This window comes from Pomacea canaliculata, linkage group LG6, assembly GCF_003073045.1.
Source record: "Pomacea canaliculata isolate SZHN2017 linkage group LG6, ASM307304v1, whole genome shotgun sequence".
NCBI classification, from domain to species: domain Eukaryota; kingdom Metazoa; phylum Mollusca; class Gastropoda; order Architaenioglossa; family Ampullariidae; genus Pomacea; species Pomacea canaliculata.
The window spans coordinates 15,900,851-15,917,497 of record NC_037595.1 but is presented as its reverse complement, the minus strand read 5'-3'; the positions used below and the strand labels follow the sequence as shown (position 1 = coordinate 15,917,497).

The 16,647-nt window shown below is 38.4% G+C and overlaps 1 protein-coding gene across 1 annotated transcript; it reads left to right on the top strand.

The window, feature by feature from the left end:
- LOC112566023 (transmembrane and TPR repeat-containing protein 3-like) lies at positions 1 to 16,425 on the top strand. The gene is given in 22 exon segments (XM_025241946.1): positions 1 to 127; positions 536 to 786; positions 1,094 to 1,230; positions 1,792 to 1,873; positions 2,324 to 2,423; positions 2,695 to 2,810; positions 3,357 to 3,529; positions 3,870 to 4,122; positions 4,704 to 4,855; positions 5,170 to 5,253; positions 5,906 to 6,043; positions 6,269 to 6,353; positions 6,355 to 6,394; positions 6,804 to 6,907; positions 7,906 to 7,988; positions 8,324 to 8,396; positions 9,629 to 9,715; positions 10,168 to 10,241; positions 10,695 to 10,815; positions 11,390 to 11,494; positions 12,081 to 12,164; positions 12,692 to 16,425. Coding segments are annotated over 21 exon segments (2,592 nt in total). The 5' UTR covers positions 1 to 127; positions 536 to 600; the 3' UTR covers positions 13,007 to 16,425.
- The last annotated feature ends 222 nt before the right edge of the window (positions 16,426 to 16,647 follow it).

Sequence of the window (16,647 nt, the reverse complement as noted above, 5' to 3'; positions counted from 1 at the left end):
ACAGCGCTCAGCATTGACGTCCCCAACATGGCGGCCGCCAGCAGACGCTTCAGGTGAGCCGCCAGCTTCTTCACAGGTGGATTAGCAAGTATAGCATCCCTGACCTTTTAAACTATCACAGAGCAAGGTGATGGTTGCATGTGTATATATATATTTTTTTGATCTCTCCCTAACCCGTTTGTCAATCCAGCGAGTTGGCACACGCTCAGGTAGCAGGGCTTGTGCATAACAAACGCCTCAGAATTTTCAGTTCACATAGTGCGTTTCCGCAGAAGAAGAGAGACGCACCGATTTATTTGTGAGGGGGAAGGGAGGTTAGACTTTTTGTTTTGTTAACGTTGAAAAACATACATCACTATACTGACTGATCCAGCCATCTATACTCCTACGAAACACAGTACAAATACTGTCCATGTGTGAATGAATAGGTTGACTAATGACTGAATGTCTAATTATATCAGAAAAACAAAATGGAAATATATGGAATATTAACATCCGGTGGGTTTAAAGAAACATTTTGCCTGTGTGATTTCAGAAAATTTGAGGAGTGGTGACCAAATGACTGAGCTGAAATAGAAAGTAAAGCAGCTGGCAAGAAAAATGGAACAGTTCACATTGCACAGCATTATTTTGGTAGTCACTACACTAGCTATCTACCACAATGCACTGGACTGTGGTTTTGTCTTTGATGACATGTCTGCAATAGTTGAGAACCAGGACTTGCGACCAAAAACACCTATCACAGACCTCTTCTGGAATGACTTCTGGGGAACACCTATGCACAAGGTGACATATCTACTTTCTTAAGTACATTGTATGTGGTATTATCTTGAACATTGTATGTGGTATTACCTTGTACAGAATCTCTAGATGGGGCATTAAAGTGTAACATTTTGGCTTTGGATGAACCCTTGGACTTTCATGTCCTTGTGAAGAGAAAAAGACTATTTCATGTAAAAGACAGCTTCATGCTGGATTTAAAAAAAATTTCTTCTGTTTTATATATCATGAGCTCAAAAACACTAGTGTCTGTGAAACATAAGTGTGGTGCAATTAAACTTTATAATATCTTTTGTCTGTTGGTATGCTGTAGGAAAAAAGTCACAAGTCCTATCGGCCGCTGTGTGTTCTGACATTCCGTTTTAACTATATGCTGAGTGAACTGGAGCCCATGACCTACCACCTGGTCAATGTTGTACTCCATGCCATCGTGTGTATCTTGTTTATGAAGTGAGTTTCACTTGTTCAGTGTTGTACCAGATGCCATCGCATCTTGTATTTGTAGTGAGGGCGCCTGGTCAGTGTTGTACAATACATCATTGTTTGTATCTTGTTTATGAAGTAAATGACACTTGGTCAATGTTGCCAGCCTTGTTTTGCCATTTACCTGGTCAACCATCACCTGACTGTCGTCATTCTGTTTCATATTTTCCTTTATTTTATTTGTTTTCATTAAGCAATTGGAGACTATATATAATCTTTTAGTGATAAGCATCCTGAGAACCAACTGAACTGTGTTGTTCAGTAGCAGGAGAACCATTTTTTCAATCGATAAAACCCCTGTTCTTTTGTTGTCTGCACTAGATAATCATTTTACATATTATCCATAAACCATCACTATTTGGTTATTTGGACATTCCATCTCAGGAGAACAATTGGGTTTGTAATATAGTGCTTTCCTGTAAAACATCTGTTGAAGTGATATTTTCTGATTCAAAGTGTTACTATCGTTTCTTTTACAGGTATCTGGGGTAGTGGTTTTTATTTTTATGTTAATTTTGACTGTTGCAGAGTGTGCAATATGTTTGTCAAGGAGAGTACCAGTTTTCTTGCAGCCATGTTGTTTGCTGTTCACCCAGTTCATACAGAAGCTGTGAGTACTCTCCCATTTTTATTTTTAATCTGGACTTAGCTGGGGTGGCTTCACCACCCTTCTGCCCATTCCCTGTCATGTTCTAGAGATGCACTTGACTGACCTCCATGACCTGCATGATTAGCCACTCAGCAGAGTGGTGGTCTGTTGACTCCAACATTAAAATGTGGTTTAAATCCAAGCAATGCAACCTGTAAATGTAACCCCAAGGACTTGAACTTCAGTGACAAACATGTTGGCAGTCATATTGGGAAATAACTAACTGTGTTTTTGAATGGTGTTATCACACATTCTTGTTTCAAACTTTTAGTCCTGTATGTGTATAAGAGTGTGTGTGTTGATGGGGTAGAAGGATGAAATAATCAGCCTGTCCTTGGTGTGTATTTCTGTTATGACAAATAACTGAGGTAGTATACAGACTACCATCTGATACCATCATTTGTTTTACAGGTAACTGGGGTAGTAGGCAGAGCAGAGTGCTTGTCTTCCATCTTCTTCTTGGCAGCCTTTCTGATGTATTCCAAGTGCACAGGATACAGATCTCCTATTGGTATTTCTTTTAAAGGACTCACTAATATACTAATACTGGGAGACTTGAATAGTGTGCACTGATCCTTTGTAAAGTGAACTGTAAAACAGTTGACAGGGTATTGACCACATTTTGTGGGGAGTGGGGGTTAGATTACAGGGCTAGTATTTTCCAGTCTGAGAGAGATAATCTTTTATCACAAGATGTAGTTCCACAGTGCCAATATTGCAGTAATTATTGCTGTAGCTGCCACTTTATTGATTCTGTTCTTTCTGTTCCTTGTATTTCACAGCATGGCGACCCCTGATTATGACAGTGATTCTGGTGACAGTGGCTGTAATATGCAAGGAACAGGGCATTACCGTGATAGGTGTGTGCTGTGTGTATGAAGTCTTTGTAGCCCAGAGAGTAAGTAACACCGGTGCTCATTGTCTTTCATCCTTTGCCTGGTCTCTTGTTCTCTTTGTGTGTATGTCTATATTGAGTGTTTCTTTGTATGTGTTTGCATCAGTCTGAGAAAGGGAATACACATATACTAGAGTCTCCATCAGTACCCAGGTGTGAAAAAAGATCGTAACTGAAAGCTGATGTATGTTGTCTTGAATTCACACTGTTTGAAAGGGTATGTTATAAGTTGTAGCACATCCATATTTGCAAATGTACTGCTTTGGATGTCTCACATGCCACTGAACACATTGTTAAACTTGGCCAACAAAGAATATACCTTCTGTGTAAGCCTAAATAGTTTTTCAGTTAGTCAAACAATCTTAGGCCGTTTCTATAAGTCATTTATTGAGAGTCTTTTGTCTTTTTCTTTTGTATGCTGGTTTCGCAATCTCTCTGTCCATGATAGGAATAGTCTGAACAGTATTGTCCACATCTGTTCTAATGTTCAAATTGCCCGCTGGGACAAATAAAGCTGGTCATTGTCGTTGTCTAATTACTGTCTGACAGGCCACAATGTCAGAGTTGCTATGGATGTTGACCAGCGTGATTCAAGGGAAGCCCAAGCTGGCTGGTTGGCTGCAGACGTCGATCATGCGAGCTGGGTTCCTAGTTTTTTCAACACTCTTCTTGCTCTTTGCTCGCATCAAGGTCATGGGGGCCCAGCTTCCAGTCTTTACAAAGTGAGCATGATATAGCGCTAATCCCATGTGTCTGATATCCTTTGTGTTTCTATTCATCCTTTGTATTTGTAAACATTATATATCTATTTTTTTTTATGGGGCACTCAAATGAAAAGTAGTGGACCTGGGCTTGTATTTGCTTTGTTTTATTTGACTGCTCCTCATATATAATTTATGTTTGTATGCATCCTTTATGCTTTAACAAACATATAATTTATGTATATATTCTTTGTACATTTTTGGACATCATACTTGTATATATGTGGCAACTGAGTGCAGTATTATCTCACCTGTTCTCTCAACAAAAACTTGCATACTTTTCTCCCCCTGATATATTCAGGTTTGACAATCCAGCCTCAGTGTCGCCTTCTCCAGCAAGACAACTGACGTTGAATTATCTCCTGCCTGTAAACGCCTGGCTGCTGTTGAATCCCAGTGGTCTCTGCTGTGACTGGACCATGGGCACCATTCCAATCATTACCTCCCTTGTGGACATGCGCAACCTTGCAACGCTAGCCTTCTATCTGGTCCTTGGAAGTTTTACTGTTTATGCTTTGTTTGAGCAGACAAGACGTTCTCGGGCAATCATCATGGTAATTCTTGTCAAATAGATCATTTTTCAGCCTTTCAGCCTCTTGGCCTATTCTAAAGAAATGTTTAAAGTTAACTGATAGATTTTAAGAGCTAGCACTTGTTTGTATGCTCTGGTGCTGACATAAGATAATATTGCTGATACTTTTACATTTTATTGCATTAGCAGACTAGCTAAACAAACAATTCTGTCCCTTTGTTTGTGTGCATTCACCTGCCCACTATTTTGATAGCCATATTTTAGAGCATTAGTCCACCCCACACTATGTGCATTTACCTGTCCGCTACATTGATTGCCATATCATTCTAGAGCTTTTATTCACCCAACACTATGAATCAGCTGCTGTTCCGTGTGTCTGGTGTCTGTTGCCTCACATATACACATTTACTGTTCTCTGCCTCATTTTGTCTTGTCTGTTTTTGCTGATTGTTGTCCATCATCATGTTCACTTTCCACTTTCATAACATACTGTCCATTTGCACTGTAGACTGTCTGTGTTTACTGTTTATAAATATTGTTTGCATACGTTGTTCACATGTTCTATTTACAGATACCGTTCACATGTACTGCTCACTGTTTCAGAGCCTGTCCTTCTTGGTGCTTCCATTTATTCCAGCCTCCAACCTCTTCTTCCCTGTGGGCTTTGTTGTTGCCGAGCGAATTCTTTACACGCCAAGCCTGGGCTTCTGTCTTCTAGTGGCCCTTGGCTTTCATATCATCATAGAGAACAGAAAGTGAGATACAGACTTTGTATAGTTTACTGCAGATCATATTTCTGTAGGTCAGGTGCTGTCAGATGGTCAGATAGCCTCGTGTAAATGAGCCTTGTGGACAAATGAAACTGTGCTTTTGACAGTGAGAATGTATTACATTTATGTTGAACATGTATATGCATGAACGCCTGTATACACACACACATGCATGCATGTACACAAGGTAAGTCAAGGAATTTTTAATTTACATTATTGAAATTGTATGATGCATTGGGACTTGCATAGGTGTCTGAGAGGCTTGATAAAGATGCTAATGATGATGGTGTTGTGTCTAGGTGTCTACGAGGTCTGATGTACCTGCTGATGACACTGCTATTGTTGTGCCACAGTGCCAAGACCTTTGTCAGGAATTACGATTGGTGAGTGAGCCATGCTTACATGCCTTCATTTTTGTTTTTCTCTTGGAAAGCCTCTCAGGCTTTCGTGGTTTTCTTTGTTGACAGGATCTCCTCTACAGAGGACAATGCTCATAGGTATTGCTTGTCTGGTTAATGACTAGAAAGGACTGTGAGAAACTGAGCATGACTCACAGACTTGTCCTTTTGTTAATTAATGGCTAGAGACTACAGCAAAACATTATGACAAACTTTCACTCTGACCTGTCTCTCCACATGTTAGACGACACTCTGCACATTTAGCAGGCCAGTAAGCCAGGCTAAATACAGCTACAAGCTCTCACTATGAAATATATTTTATGCATTTATGAAATGATAACAAGGGCATATGATTGTGTCTGCTATCAAGCTTTTCATAATTAGTCTATCATATACAGTCTTGTATCTGGTCATATCTGACTTATTTACAGTCGTTCATCTTGTCACAAAGTCATTCTTTTACTTTCTCACAAACTCCTTCACAGTCTAAAGGTCTTTTTCACAGCAGCACTCATCACTTTGAGGGACTCAAAGATTGTAAATATGCATTTGGTTACAATCCAAAAAGTTAAAGTTAAAAAAATCTTTTGACGTTGTATGTAAACAATGTGTTCGTGATGATTTCAACTTTTTTCAGGATGTCAGAGTACTCTTTGTTCCGATCAGCCCTGAAAGTTAACCAGGACAATGCTAAGCTCTGGAACAATGTGGGCCATGCCCTGGAGAAGGTGGAGAAGTACCAGGAGGCACTAGACTACTTTGAGAAGGCAGCAAGGTACATGGAAAGAGAGTACTCATACAAAGTGTCTTTTGCACAAATCATTATTTCATTCTCCCTACTTCTCAAAGCAAAGGATTTTACAAAAATGCTGGGAGAAATTTGCACATTGTTTGCTATGGTTTATTAGTGCTTGTGTTCTGGCAAGTTCTTGAAAACCAGAAAACTATGTTTTCACTTTGCTTCTTTGATGATACCTTGTTACCATTTGTATTTGTGAAGTGTGCAGCCTGATGACATTGGTGCTCACATCAACGTTGGAAGAACCTACAACAACCTCAACCTCAGTCAACCAGCTGAAGGCAGCATATCGCAGAGCCATCAGTCTCTTTCCTCCGATCATAAAAGGCCAGCCAGCGTTCTGTTTTTTATTTTATTGCAGCTATGTACTTTTATCTTTCCTTTCAATCATCTGTGACCTTCATCCTTCCAATAACTTATTTTTAGTTCCACTACTTCTCATTTCTTAGCCTTGTCAATTCTTGGTGGTAACATCCTTTAGTGATCTAAGGTGATTACACCCTTTCATTTGTTTGTTGACTGTTGTCATCATATACACTATCTTGCAATTCATGATGTTCCCCCACCAAACCTCCTCCCATACACAGATGTGTGTGTATATTTATATTATATGGGTGTATGTGCACCCATATGATATATATATATATCACATCTAGTCCCAAAACATCTATTTTTGTCTTTTGAAGCCATAAAGAAATATGTGTAAGACCCTTAAATTTAAGAACTTCTTTATCAGGTCGAAGTTACACTGCTCGGGTCGCACCCAACCACCTGAATGCTTACTTGAACCTGGCCAACCTTGTATCGAAAGATCCTCACCGCTTGGAGGAAGCCAGGAATGTGAGACTACTTACATATATAAGCAAATGATTTTTTTAGAAATAAAAATCTAGTATTGATTAGCACAATTGGACATGCTTTAAGAGACTTCAAATAACACTTCTTTACACACCTGCTAAGCTGTTAAAAGAGGTTGGTCAGTAGACTATAATAAAGTTTTGTCTACAGCGTTTTGCCTGCCATTGTTCAGCTAGTCAGCTCCCTTCTTATCCCTCTTTACAGGATGGGCAAAAGTTGCAGCAGGCTAATATTTTGTAAAGAGTTAGATTAGGGATAAAGGCTGCCATTATTAGGGATAAAGGATTGCCATTAATTATACATAATCAAGACCAGTTCCTTTTCCAACAAAATGACTTCATTGGTGCGTAAGGACTGCAACCTTCTGTCTTGTGAACTGTTGTGCACAGCCTTTGTGTTGAGGCGATACCTCTGCCAGCAATCTGTGTGTACATGCCAGACATGGGTAGTCATATGTCTGCTTGTCTTTGTTGCCATGTGAGCATGCATTCATGCATGCTTTGGGCGTCTTGACTTGTGTGCACTGTGACTATGTCTGCTGACATTCATCAAATGGTACAGCTTACAGCTGTAGACTCCACCTCACCACAACTCTTACTGTTATCTTTTAGATGTTCTGTTCATGCTTGTGTGCAGCATTTTGTTTTCTTCCTTGTATTTTTATTTATTGCAATATCTCTGTGTAATTGTTTGTTAATGTTTGGTCTCTGTTTAAACCCAGTTTTTGTATCAATCTGTTTTGAAGTTTATTAGTCTGTGGAAAGGGCATTGAGTTGATTCTTTGATTGAAAATTGCACTATTATAAATCTGGTTTAATTATAATAACCGACACCAGGTCTGCTCCTCATCTTCTCCAGAGTTGAACCAGTCTTTGCCTCCTTAAGGTAGAAGTCAGCCTTCCTAGCATCTATGGTGATGCATTGATAAAATGAGACCATTCATTTGCAAGCAAGTGATAAAGTTTTTTTTTTTTGGACAGCTACTCCAGCAAGCTATTTCCATGAGAACAGACTTCATAGAAGCCTATATCAACTTGGGAGACATCTTTGTAAAACTGGGCAGGTAGGTGTATAAAGGCTTACATTTAGGAGACAGACATCTTTGTAAAATTAGCTAGACAGGAGTGTAGGAACAGCTAATAACAAATTCTTATCAGGGTACATATCAGCTTAAGAGATTTTTATTTTCACAGACAGGTAGAAATGGACGAACTAGATGCAGCCTTCTAGCCATCTATCAGCCTAGAAAATAGTTCATCAGAGTAAGAGCATCATGACAGACTATAAATGAATAAGCAGAATATTATTAACTATTACATATCTAAAATATGAGGAAATTCCTGTATTTAAAGGGGATGTTTATATGGCAAAATTTAAATATTGACATTCCTTTTTCAGAATAGCGGATGCGCAACACACGTATGAAGATGCCATTCGTGTAGAGCCACGAAACGCTGATCTCCATTTCAATGTGAGTTTTCTTGTCATTTGTCATACTTGCCTCTATTATTCCTACAGTTTTAGGCAGAGTTTGAAGTTCTTTGTACACAGCTCCACCTATTATATTTTATTATTGGTCTTAATGGCAAATGACTACATGTTCCTTCTGTAATATAGTCCTTGACTTATATCTCTAAGTAATAATAATGATAATAAAGTTGTGAACTGTATAGTGCATACTCATGCTTGTAAAAGAATGCTCTCTTAGAGCTTGAGACAAACATGAGGCACGGACAACATACTAAGGAATGGAAGGTTGAACAATAGTACTGATTACTAATAAAAGACAAATATAGAAAACGCAAAGATGAATCAGGTAAAAAGAACAGAGTGTAAGGATTTAGCCGAGGAAGACGAGTAGGAAGTAGAAAAGTAGAGAAAGAAATTAAAACACAGCACAGACAGTTTGAACTGGATGTGAGAATGGATGGGTAGCCAGTGAGGAAAACAAAGGAAAAGAGTGATTTATGGTCCCGTTTCCTAGTTCTAAGCACCAGACGTGCAGCAGAGTTCTGTACTTTCTATATTTATGTTCTGCTTTGCTTCTTTGCGATAAATGACTGTCAGCATTCCTGCAGAGATAACTATTGATTTCTTTTTCTTCCACCTTTTAAAATTGCTGTTGCTATGTAGGTAACAAGGAGATCTCAAATCTTTGTTTTTATGTTTTATTTAGTGGATAAAATATTTAGTGGATTATTATTTTTTTTACAAGATACAATCAGAAGGGGACGTAACCATTTTTTTATCTATTGCTCCTTTTCCTTTGGCCATTTCCACTCTGTATGTCAGGGCTTTTAGCATTTGTCTCATTCCCTCAGTGTGTCAGGGCTTTTACAGCAGTTGTCTCATCCATTGTCATTCCTTGCTTCATAGCTAACTACAGCTCCCTCTATTCTGTCTTCATAGCTAACTACAAAATTCCCCTCCATTCTGTCTTCAGTTTCTGAAAATGTTCACAACTAAATATGGATGTTGCACTTTTTAATTTCTGTGTGAAGGTCTTTACATTTCATTCCAATTTTCTTTTAATATACATTCTGTTGCATGAACAATTTTGAAAAATTAAGTTTGGCAGGATGTTAACTTTATTTATATATTAGTAGTAACGATTTTTATTTTTTAAGTCCATTGATGTAACCGGTGAGTAACTGATGTTTTATCCAAATCTCAGTAATATACAGTGTCTTATGCATGTTGCAGCTTGGAGTCGTACATTTAGAACAAAAACACATGGCAGAAGCACGACAAGCTTTTGAGAATGCTCTGAAAATAGACCCTGACCATGTGGTGAGTTGTATGTAGTGTGTGTAAAGGTCATGTGATGAGCAGTGTGTGTGATGAACTTTTCCAGGGCTTTTAATGTCACTTTCTTCCCATTATAATTTTGCTTTTGTAGCATTCATTTTCAAATTTGAAGTCTTTGAAATAGTTGCTGTAAGATTGTTCTTTTTCGGTTCAGAACTTTTTTGAAAAACTTTCAGTCTGTTTCTCTAATCATCAACAAAAGTAACATTTAGTTTTCCAGTACTGATGGAAGCAATACTAGTAAATCTTAGTTTTATAAAGATACTTGAAATGAGCTTCCAAGTGAGTTTAGATAAGTTGGCCAAAAACTAAAGTATCAGTCAGTGAGCAGTGTTCACCTTAAGATGTGATATTTACTCTAATGTGTTATATGTTGTTGTTATGTACACGTGATCATTTCATGCCTTTCTACTATCTGTGTACATCTTATGCAGCAATCCCTCTACAATTCTGCTATTCTCATGCAAGAGGGTGGTAACCCCAAGGATAGAGAAGAGGCTGTGAGGAGGTAGCCTTTAAGTTAATTCAGTGTATATATATATCTCTCTCTTCTATGTGTGTGTTTTACAAGAAATGTGTATTTCCATCACCCAAGGTTTATTTTACAAGTCAGAAACATATCTCGTTAGCCATTCTCATGTGACATGGTAGTCATTTGACTAGAACATATATATATATAGAGAGAGAGAGAGAGCACATTAGTTTTTCTCTTGACTAGAAGACATGCTTTGATCTTCTAAGATGCCTGGTTAGTTGTATTAAATGGATTAATCTATGTTACTGGCATCTCGAATTTAGTGGCATAGTTAAACCAACTTGAAAAACTGTATGTAAATGTCATGATAAAAAGAAAATGTTTATCACATTTAAGATGTAATAATGTATTGAGAGCATCAGACAGACAAAACAGCCTGAGCTGCAGTAGGTCATACATAATAAGACCTTCTTGTCCTACCTGTAGGCTACACAAGTTAGAACAAGGCGACCCCCGTGACCCCAAGATCTTCTTCAACAGTGCTATGCTTGCCATGGATGAGAAGAACTTCATGGCCGCTGAGATCAACTTCAAAAAAGCAGTTCAGGTGAGTGGGTGTGGAGGTGAGGAGGAGCATGTGATTAAGGTCAGTGACATGAGTGGGTGTGAACATGAACATTGGAGTGTGATCAAAGTCATTCATATTATTGGATGCAAAAATGGACAGGAGGGCTAAAGGACTGTAGAATATTTACAGTATTGTCAGATCTCAGCACCACAAGAGAAGCTCAGTATGGAGAAGGTAAAGCTCTTAAGAAAACAATACCAGAAGTATGATAGACAATGGAGTACAACAGAACTTTACAACTTCAGTTGAGCTTCATTAGGTTGTCCAAGTTTATGCTGGGTGCTTTCAATATATAATAGATGTCAGAATCCAATTGAGGTGTAGGACTACAGGCCTGTGTGCTATGGGAGGGTTGCAGGTGGCTAAGGAGGGGAACTCCACCATTTCAAACCACTGTCTAATTTTAGTTTATGCAACTTGTAAAGTACACAGATTTCATGAAAAACAGTTCTAGGTGCTAAGGTAAGGTAAACAGAGATTAAATTATTCACAGGGAAAGATGTTGATAAATAAGAAACTCCTCAAATGTTTATATTTGTATGTGTGTTTATAGCTGGACCCCAAGTTCCGTAGTGCTTTGTTTAACCTGGCCTTAATGCTGGTCAATGATGTCAACCGTCCGTTGGAAGCAGTTCCGTACCTGGAGCAGCTGCTAACTGTGTGTAGTTGGTTTGGGTTTTAATAAGTTATCAGCTATATTATAATTTATCTAAAAGCTTGATGTGTAAATTGCTTTGTATAAAAGTACACTGGTATCATGGGGATGGAAGTGTTACATGGAAGATACAGTGGAGATGCAAGTGTGAATGTTAGATGGAAGATGTAGAGGAGATGTTAGTTGTAATGGAGATGGAAGTAAGAGATGGCAGCTTGCACTCAAAGCTGTGGCAGGTTACCTGGCTGCAATAATTTTTGTGTCACATCAGTGGCTACACTCAGCAGTTTTTTTATTGAATAGGTTAATAGACTTTTTTGTTGGCCAGGTGTAATAAGCTGTTCTCATACTAACTTGCTATGATTATTAGCATTCCTCAGGTCTTTTGGGTGCCATGCTTAGCAACATATCATAAGAAAGCACATTACATGGAAAAGATCTTTTAAATGTTTTAGGACTGTTCACTATACCAAGATGTTTCATTACTTATTATCAATAATAATTTGTCCTCAAATTAATGTAAAATCCTAATGGTTGAAATAACTCAGAATGAATGTGTGTCTTTACACTTGTCTGTGCACACCTACAGCACTACCCAGATCACACTAAAGGCCTGATTTTAATGGGAGACCTCAATGTTAACCACCTTAAGAATCTGGATGCTGCAGAACAGGTAATCTTTGCGATGCTTTAAGAGACATGTGAGAAAGCTTGAGCACTAAGAGTTTCTTTCATTGTTGGCTGACATCTCTCCTGTCACTGTTTCACATTGCAGCATACTTCCTGATCCCTTTCTTGCCCAGTCTAGTTCAGTTCCCTTGTCTACACTTGTTTAATCTAGTTCAGTCCCCTTGTCCATTTATATCTTTTCCTGTTTCTTGCATACTGACATTCATACCATTGGTTAAGACCTTAGCTTCTCAGCTCAGTCACTGGCTAATCGTGAAACATGATGTATTCAACCATCACTGGTTTATTAAAGTCTTATGCTTTCTTCTTAACTTGACTGTGTTTATTGTCCTTTATTTCTTATCATCTCTTTCACTCAGTCACTTAGTCTTTACCTTCTTTCCTTCACTTTTTTGTCTTTTACATTTCCCCCCTTCCCCATTCCCTTGCTTTGCCTATTTGATCGTTTTTTGTTTTTTTTTTATATTATTGGATTAATTTATGAGTTTTGTTTCCTTTATTTTGGGCCAGAACTTCAGAACCATTTTACAGCATGAGCCAAACAACGTGCAAGCTCATCACAACCTCTGTGTGGTGTATGTGGAGCGTGGTGACCTGCTTCGTGCAGAAAGATGCCTCGTTGACACCCTGGCACTAGAACCATCTGCAGATTATATCCGCAACCATCTCAACATCGTGAGGTCTCGCATCCACCAGATTCGACAGCGGCAACAGCAAAAACAGCAGCAGCAGGCATCACCCCCAATACATCAGGAAATACCTCAAAGGACATCAGATTTTGACTCTCAGGAGCAGCCACAGAATCCACCACAAAGTCAACGATAGAAGCCTTACAGGCCTGGCAGAAAGCAGTCTGACAGAACTAACAGTGGTCAGGGCCATACCCACAGTTCTCTCAACCTTACTTCTGATGGGAGATGATTGTGCCAGAGTGCTATCTTCTGAGAACCAAAGAGTGGAACAAGAGTGAGAAAAACAAGAAAAACAACAGTTTCTGTCAAATTTCTTGTGATCTTAGCAAAAGGGAGGGCCATTTTTTTATGGACAATTTGTGATACATTTGCTGCTGTGTGCAGTCAGCATAGCTTGTCTGTTGGCCATAGGGACTTTATGCAGATGTTGCAGTACTTCAGTGTAGGCAGGTATATGGTTCTCTGTATGGTTCTTCAGTGTGGACAGATGATGACTTTATGCTTATATTGATCCATTTATCCCTTGACTAATACCCGTCCTTGCAGAAAGCACATGGATAGATGTGGCAGCTGACAAGATCTGCCACTCTGGCCTGTCTTGAGCGGTGATGAATGCCACTCTTTCATATTTGTAAGCCAGTTCTTCCTCTGGCCACCTCATCATTGACCTTCCTCTGACCTCAGCATTGATCTTCCTCCAAGATACTTTTAAGGACAGTCTTTAACAGAATGTTGTGCTGAACCAGACCAGCTTATACTGCTTGACTGTTGCAAGTAGTGGTTCCTAGCGTCCTACAAGTGTGGTGACTGTGCTTCACACAAAGTCATTGGTTTTGTGCTACCTGTACAAGATCTGGAGTAGCCTCCTCAGGCACTTGTTCTCAAATGCCTGGGTTCTCCTCTCAGTATCAGCAGAGTCCATGTTTCATTCATATGGCAGGGTGGGAACTGCCAGGAACTTGTACAGTCTTGTTGTAGTAAAACAGATGTTATTGCTGTACCAGTCCTGATGCATATATGTTGTGGAGCTGCTATCATTGGAGAGGGTGGATTCTGAGTATTTAAAGCTCTTTACCTCTTTGAGCCATACTTGTTCATGTCGATATTGCATCACTTCACTGTGAACAGATGGTGACCGTACTCAGATATTGCAGTACTACGGTTTTTTTGTTTTTTTTTACATTCAGTTGAATAATTTTCTGCTGAGTACAATAGAGGTTGTATAAATAGTGTTTGTATGGTGGTGTGCACATACCGGTATACCTGTGCATGTATAATGTGCAAGAGAGTGAGCAAGAAATTCCATTTTACAGCTATAGGTGTCATCAGCTTTTTGAAAAACAACTATGTACATGCGAGAGTTTTTAAACAATCAAAAGGAGAACCAGGTGGTTTGTCAAACTGATTAGGCTTTTTTTTTTTCCACATAGAGTTGATTAATTCGACACATTCGATGGTTTCTGAGGACTGATGGTGGTCCCTTACTCTGCACCGTGTCTACGCAGATACAGTGCTGGGTTTATCTTGTCAGTACACCCTCCAATGTCCCAACCATTCATTTCTTACCTTTGTCTCCTATAGTGATTTACAGTGGTTATGGTTGTTTTTAAATTTTTGCGTGTTGCTGTTTCCTTCAAGCTCTACTTTATTGTTTTTCTATATGTATCGTCAAACCTTGCTGATGTTCTGTTTTCTCTGCGCTTGCAAACCCGTGGTTTCATTCACTTCATTAAGTCCTAGACTACACTGTTCTAGAAGCTAAAAATTTATCACAGAAGGACTAATCCACATGAATAGCAAATGAAGTAGAAATGATTTCACCAGTTGGGTTTTTAAAAAAAATGTTTTAATGAATGCCTGGGAGATGATACTTGTACAAAGGTCTATTTCACAAACTCTTAAGATGACATAAGCCAGGAAGCTTGGTCTCAAGGTCAAGCACTGAAGCATTGGAACTTGCAACTGTTCACCTGCCAGAATATTGGTGAAGACCCTCCCCCCCCCCAAAAAAAAAAAAAAATACACACATCCAGTTTGTCCTCCTTTGATATCAGCTTGATTAACTTTTCTACATACTTTTAAGCAGCTGTTGACTTTGGACATTGATTATTTTGAGAAAATCTCTCCATTTGCTTTATTTCTATGTTCACATTGTTACCTAGTAACATATCAATTTGTACTGCTCTTGTTTTGCCAGATATAATGTGGATAAACATTACTCACTATTCAAATGTTCTTAATGATCCATACTGGATTGATCAGTAAATGGGAAAGTATTTCAGAGATTTGTTTTATTAGCCATTTACTTTACACAAGTATTTTGTCTTTTTTTATTGTTAGTCAAAGGGTCCTAGTGTGACAGTAGACCCATATGGCTACAGTCTCTAAGGCCATCCCCCTCCTGCAGACCTGATTTATATCCTTAATTCTAGTGTTTTTGCTCTCAATCATGAGTTTACACATACATATCAGCTGGCACTGGAAAGTGTATACTAAGATGGAACATACGTTTGTCAAGGCTGCAAGATGCATTGTTAGATAGTAAGATATCAAATTTGGATTTTTCTTTTACATATCTGTATACAGTGTATTTAACTTCCGTCTCCGTAAACCAGGATCTGTGTGGATCACCAGCACAGTCACATGGTGTAGATCATGCATGTAGTTGTAGAACTCTTCTGCCTGTTTTTTTCATGCTGTTGCCTCTTGGTCATTACAGTAATCTCTCACCTTTTGTGCAGGTTACGTTCCAGAAACCCCTGCAATAGGTGAAAATCTGTGAAGTAGCAGCATTTTATCTATTTTATTATTAATGTATATTTTAAACCCTTCCCACACTCTTATAAACACTTCATACGCTTGAACACTTTCTACACTTTTAAGCCTACGTAATTTTAACATATAAAATCCTATATGGGTACTCACCAGTGAAGTACACAACTTAAATGTGATATAGCAAAAACTCCACAATACAAAATTTGATTTTTTTCCCCAAAAAAAAATTGGATACACTGAAGCCACAATGAGTGGACCGCGATAACAAGGGATTACTGTATTAGCATAACCTTTCTTCCAGTTTCTTTCATGCTGTCACGTCTTGATCATTATTAGCATCTGTACTTGTCTCTCCATTTTTTTTGTTGGAAGGATAAGGTTCTTTTCTATTTTTTTATTTTACCTTTTATAAAACCTTTATCAGTGTGTGGTTGCTATGTTTTAGTTACATTTGTGCTGACTGATTTTGATATCAATTGTCTTGTCAAAGGAGATGGTAGTTTATAACAAATTTTGTTTCTATGCTTGGTCTCTTTGTAAAGAACAGAGTAATAGGTTAACATTGAAAGCTGAGTGGAAGATTACTTACAAAAGGAGTGGGTCTAGTTCATTTAAAGATATTAACTCTCCAATCAATGTTTCATTCAAGAGATAAAAGCCTTTGAACACCACAGTTTTGTGTAGTTTTGGAAAGATGTTGAGACATTTCTCAAGACATCACAAATGCTGATTGCAGCATTCAGTGAAGTCAGGTGTGTGAATTTTGGTCAATCATTGTGTTCTAAAGAAAAAAAAAAATGCTGCATATCTTTGTGATAATAAAGCTGTATGTTTTGCTAAGCTGCTAGCAAGTTATAAGCTTAATTTCATTTTTGATTTAGGTTAGCCATTAAATGGCATGTACAAAAAGTAACATTCCATTCATATATATACAATCTCATCCTCTGATCACCATCCATTCAAAACAAAGATGGCAACAGGACCAAAACTTGAAGCAGT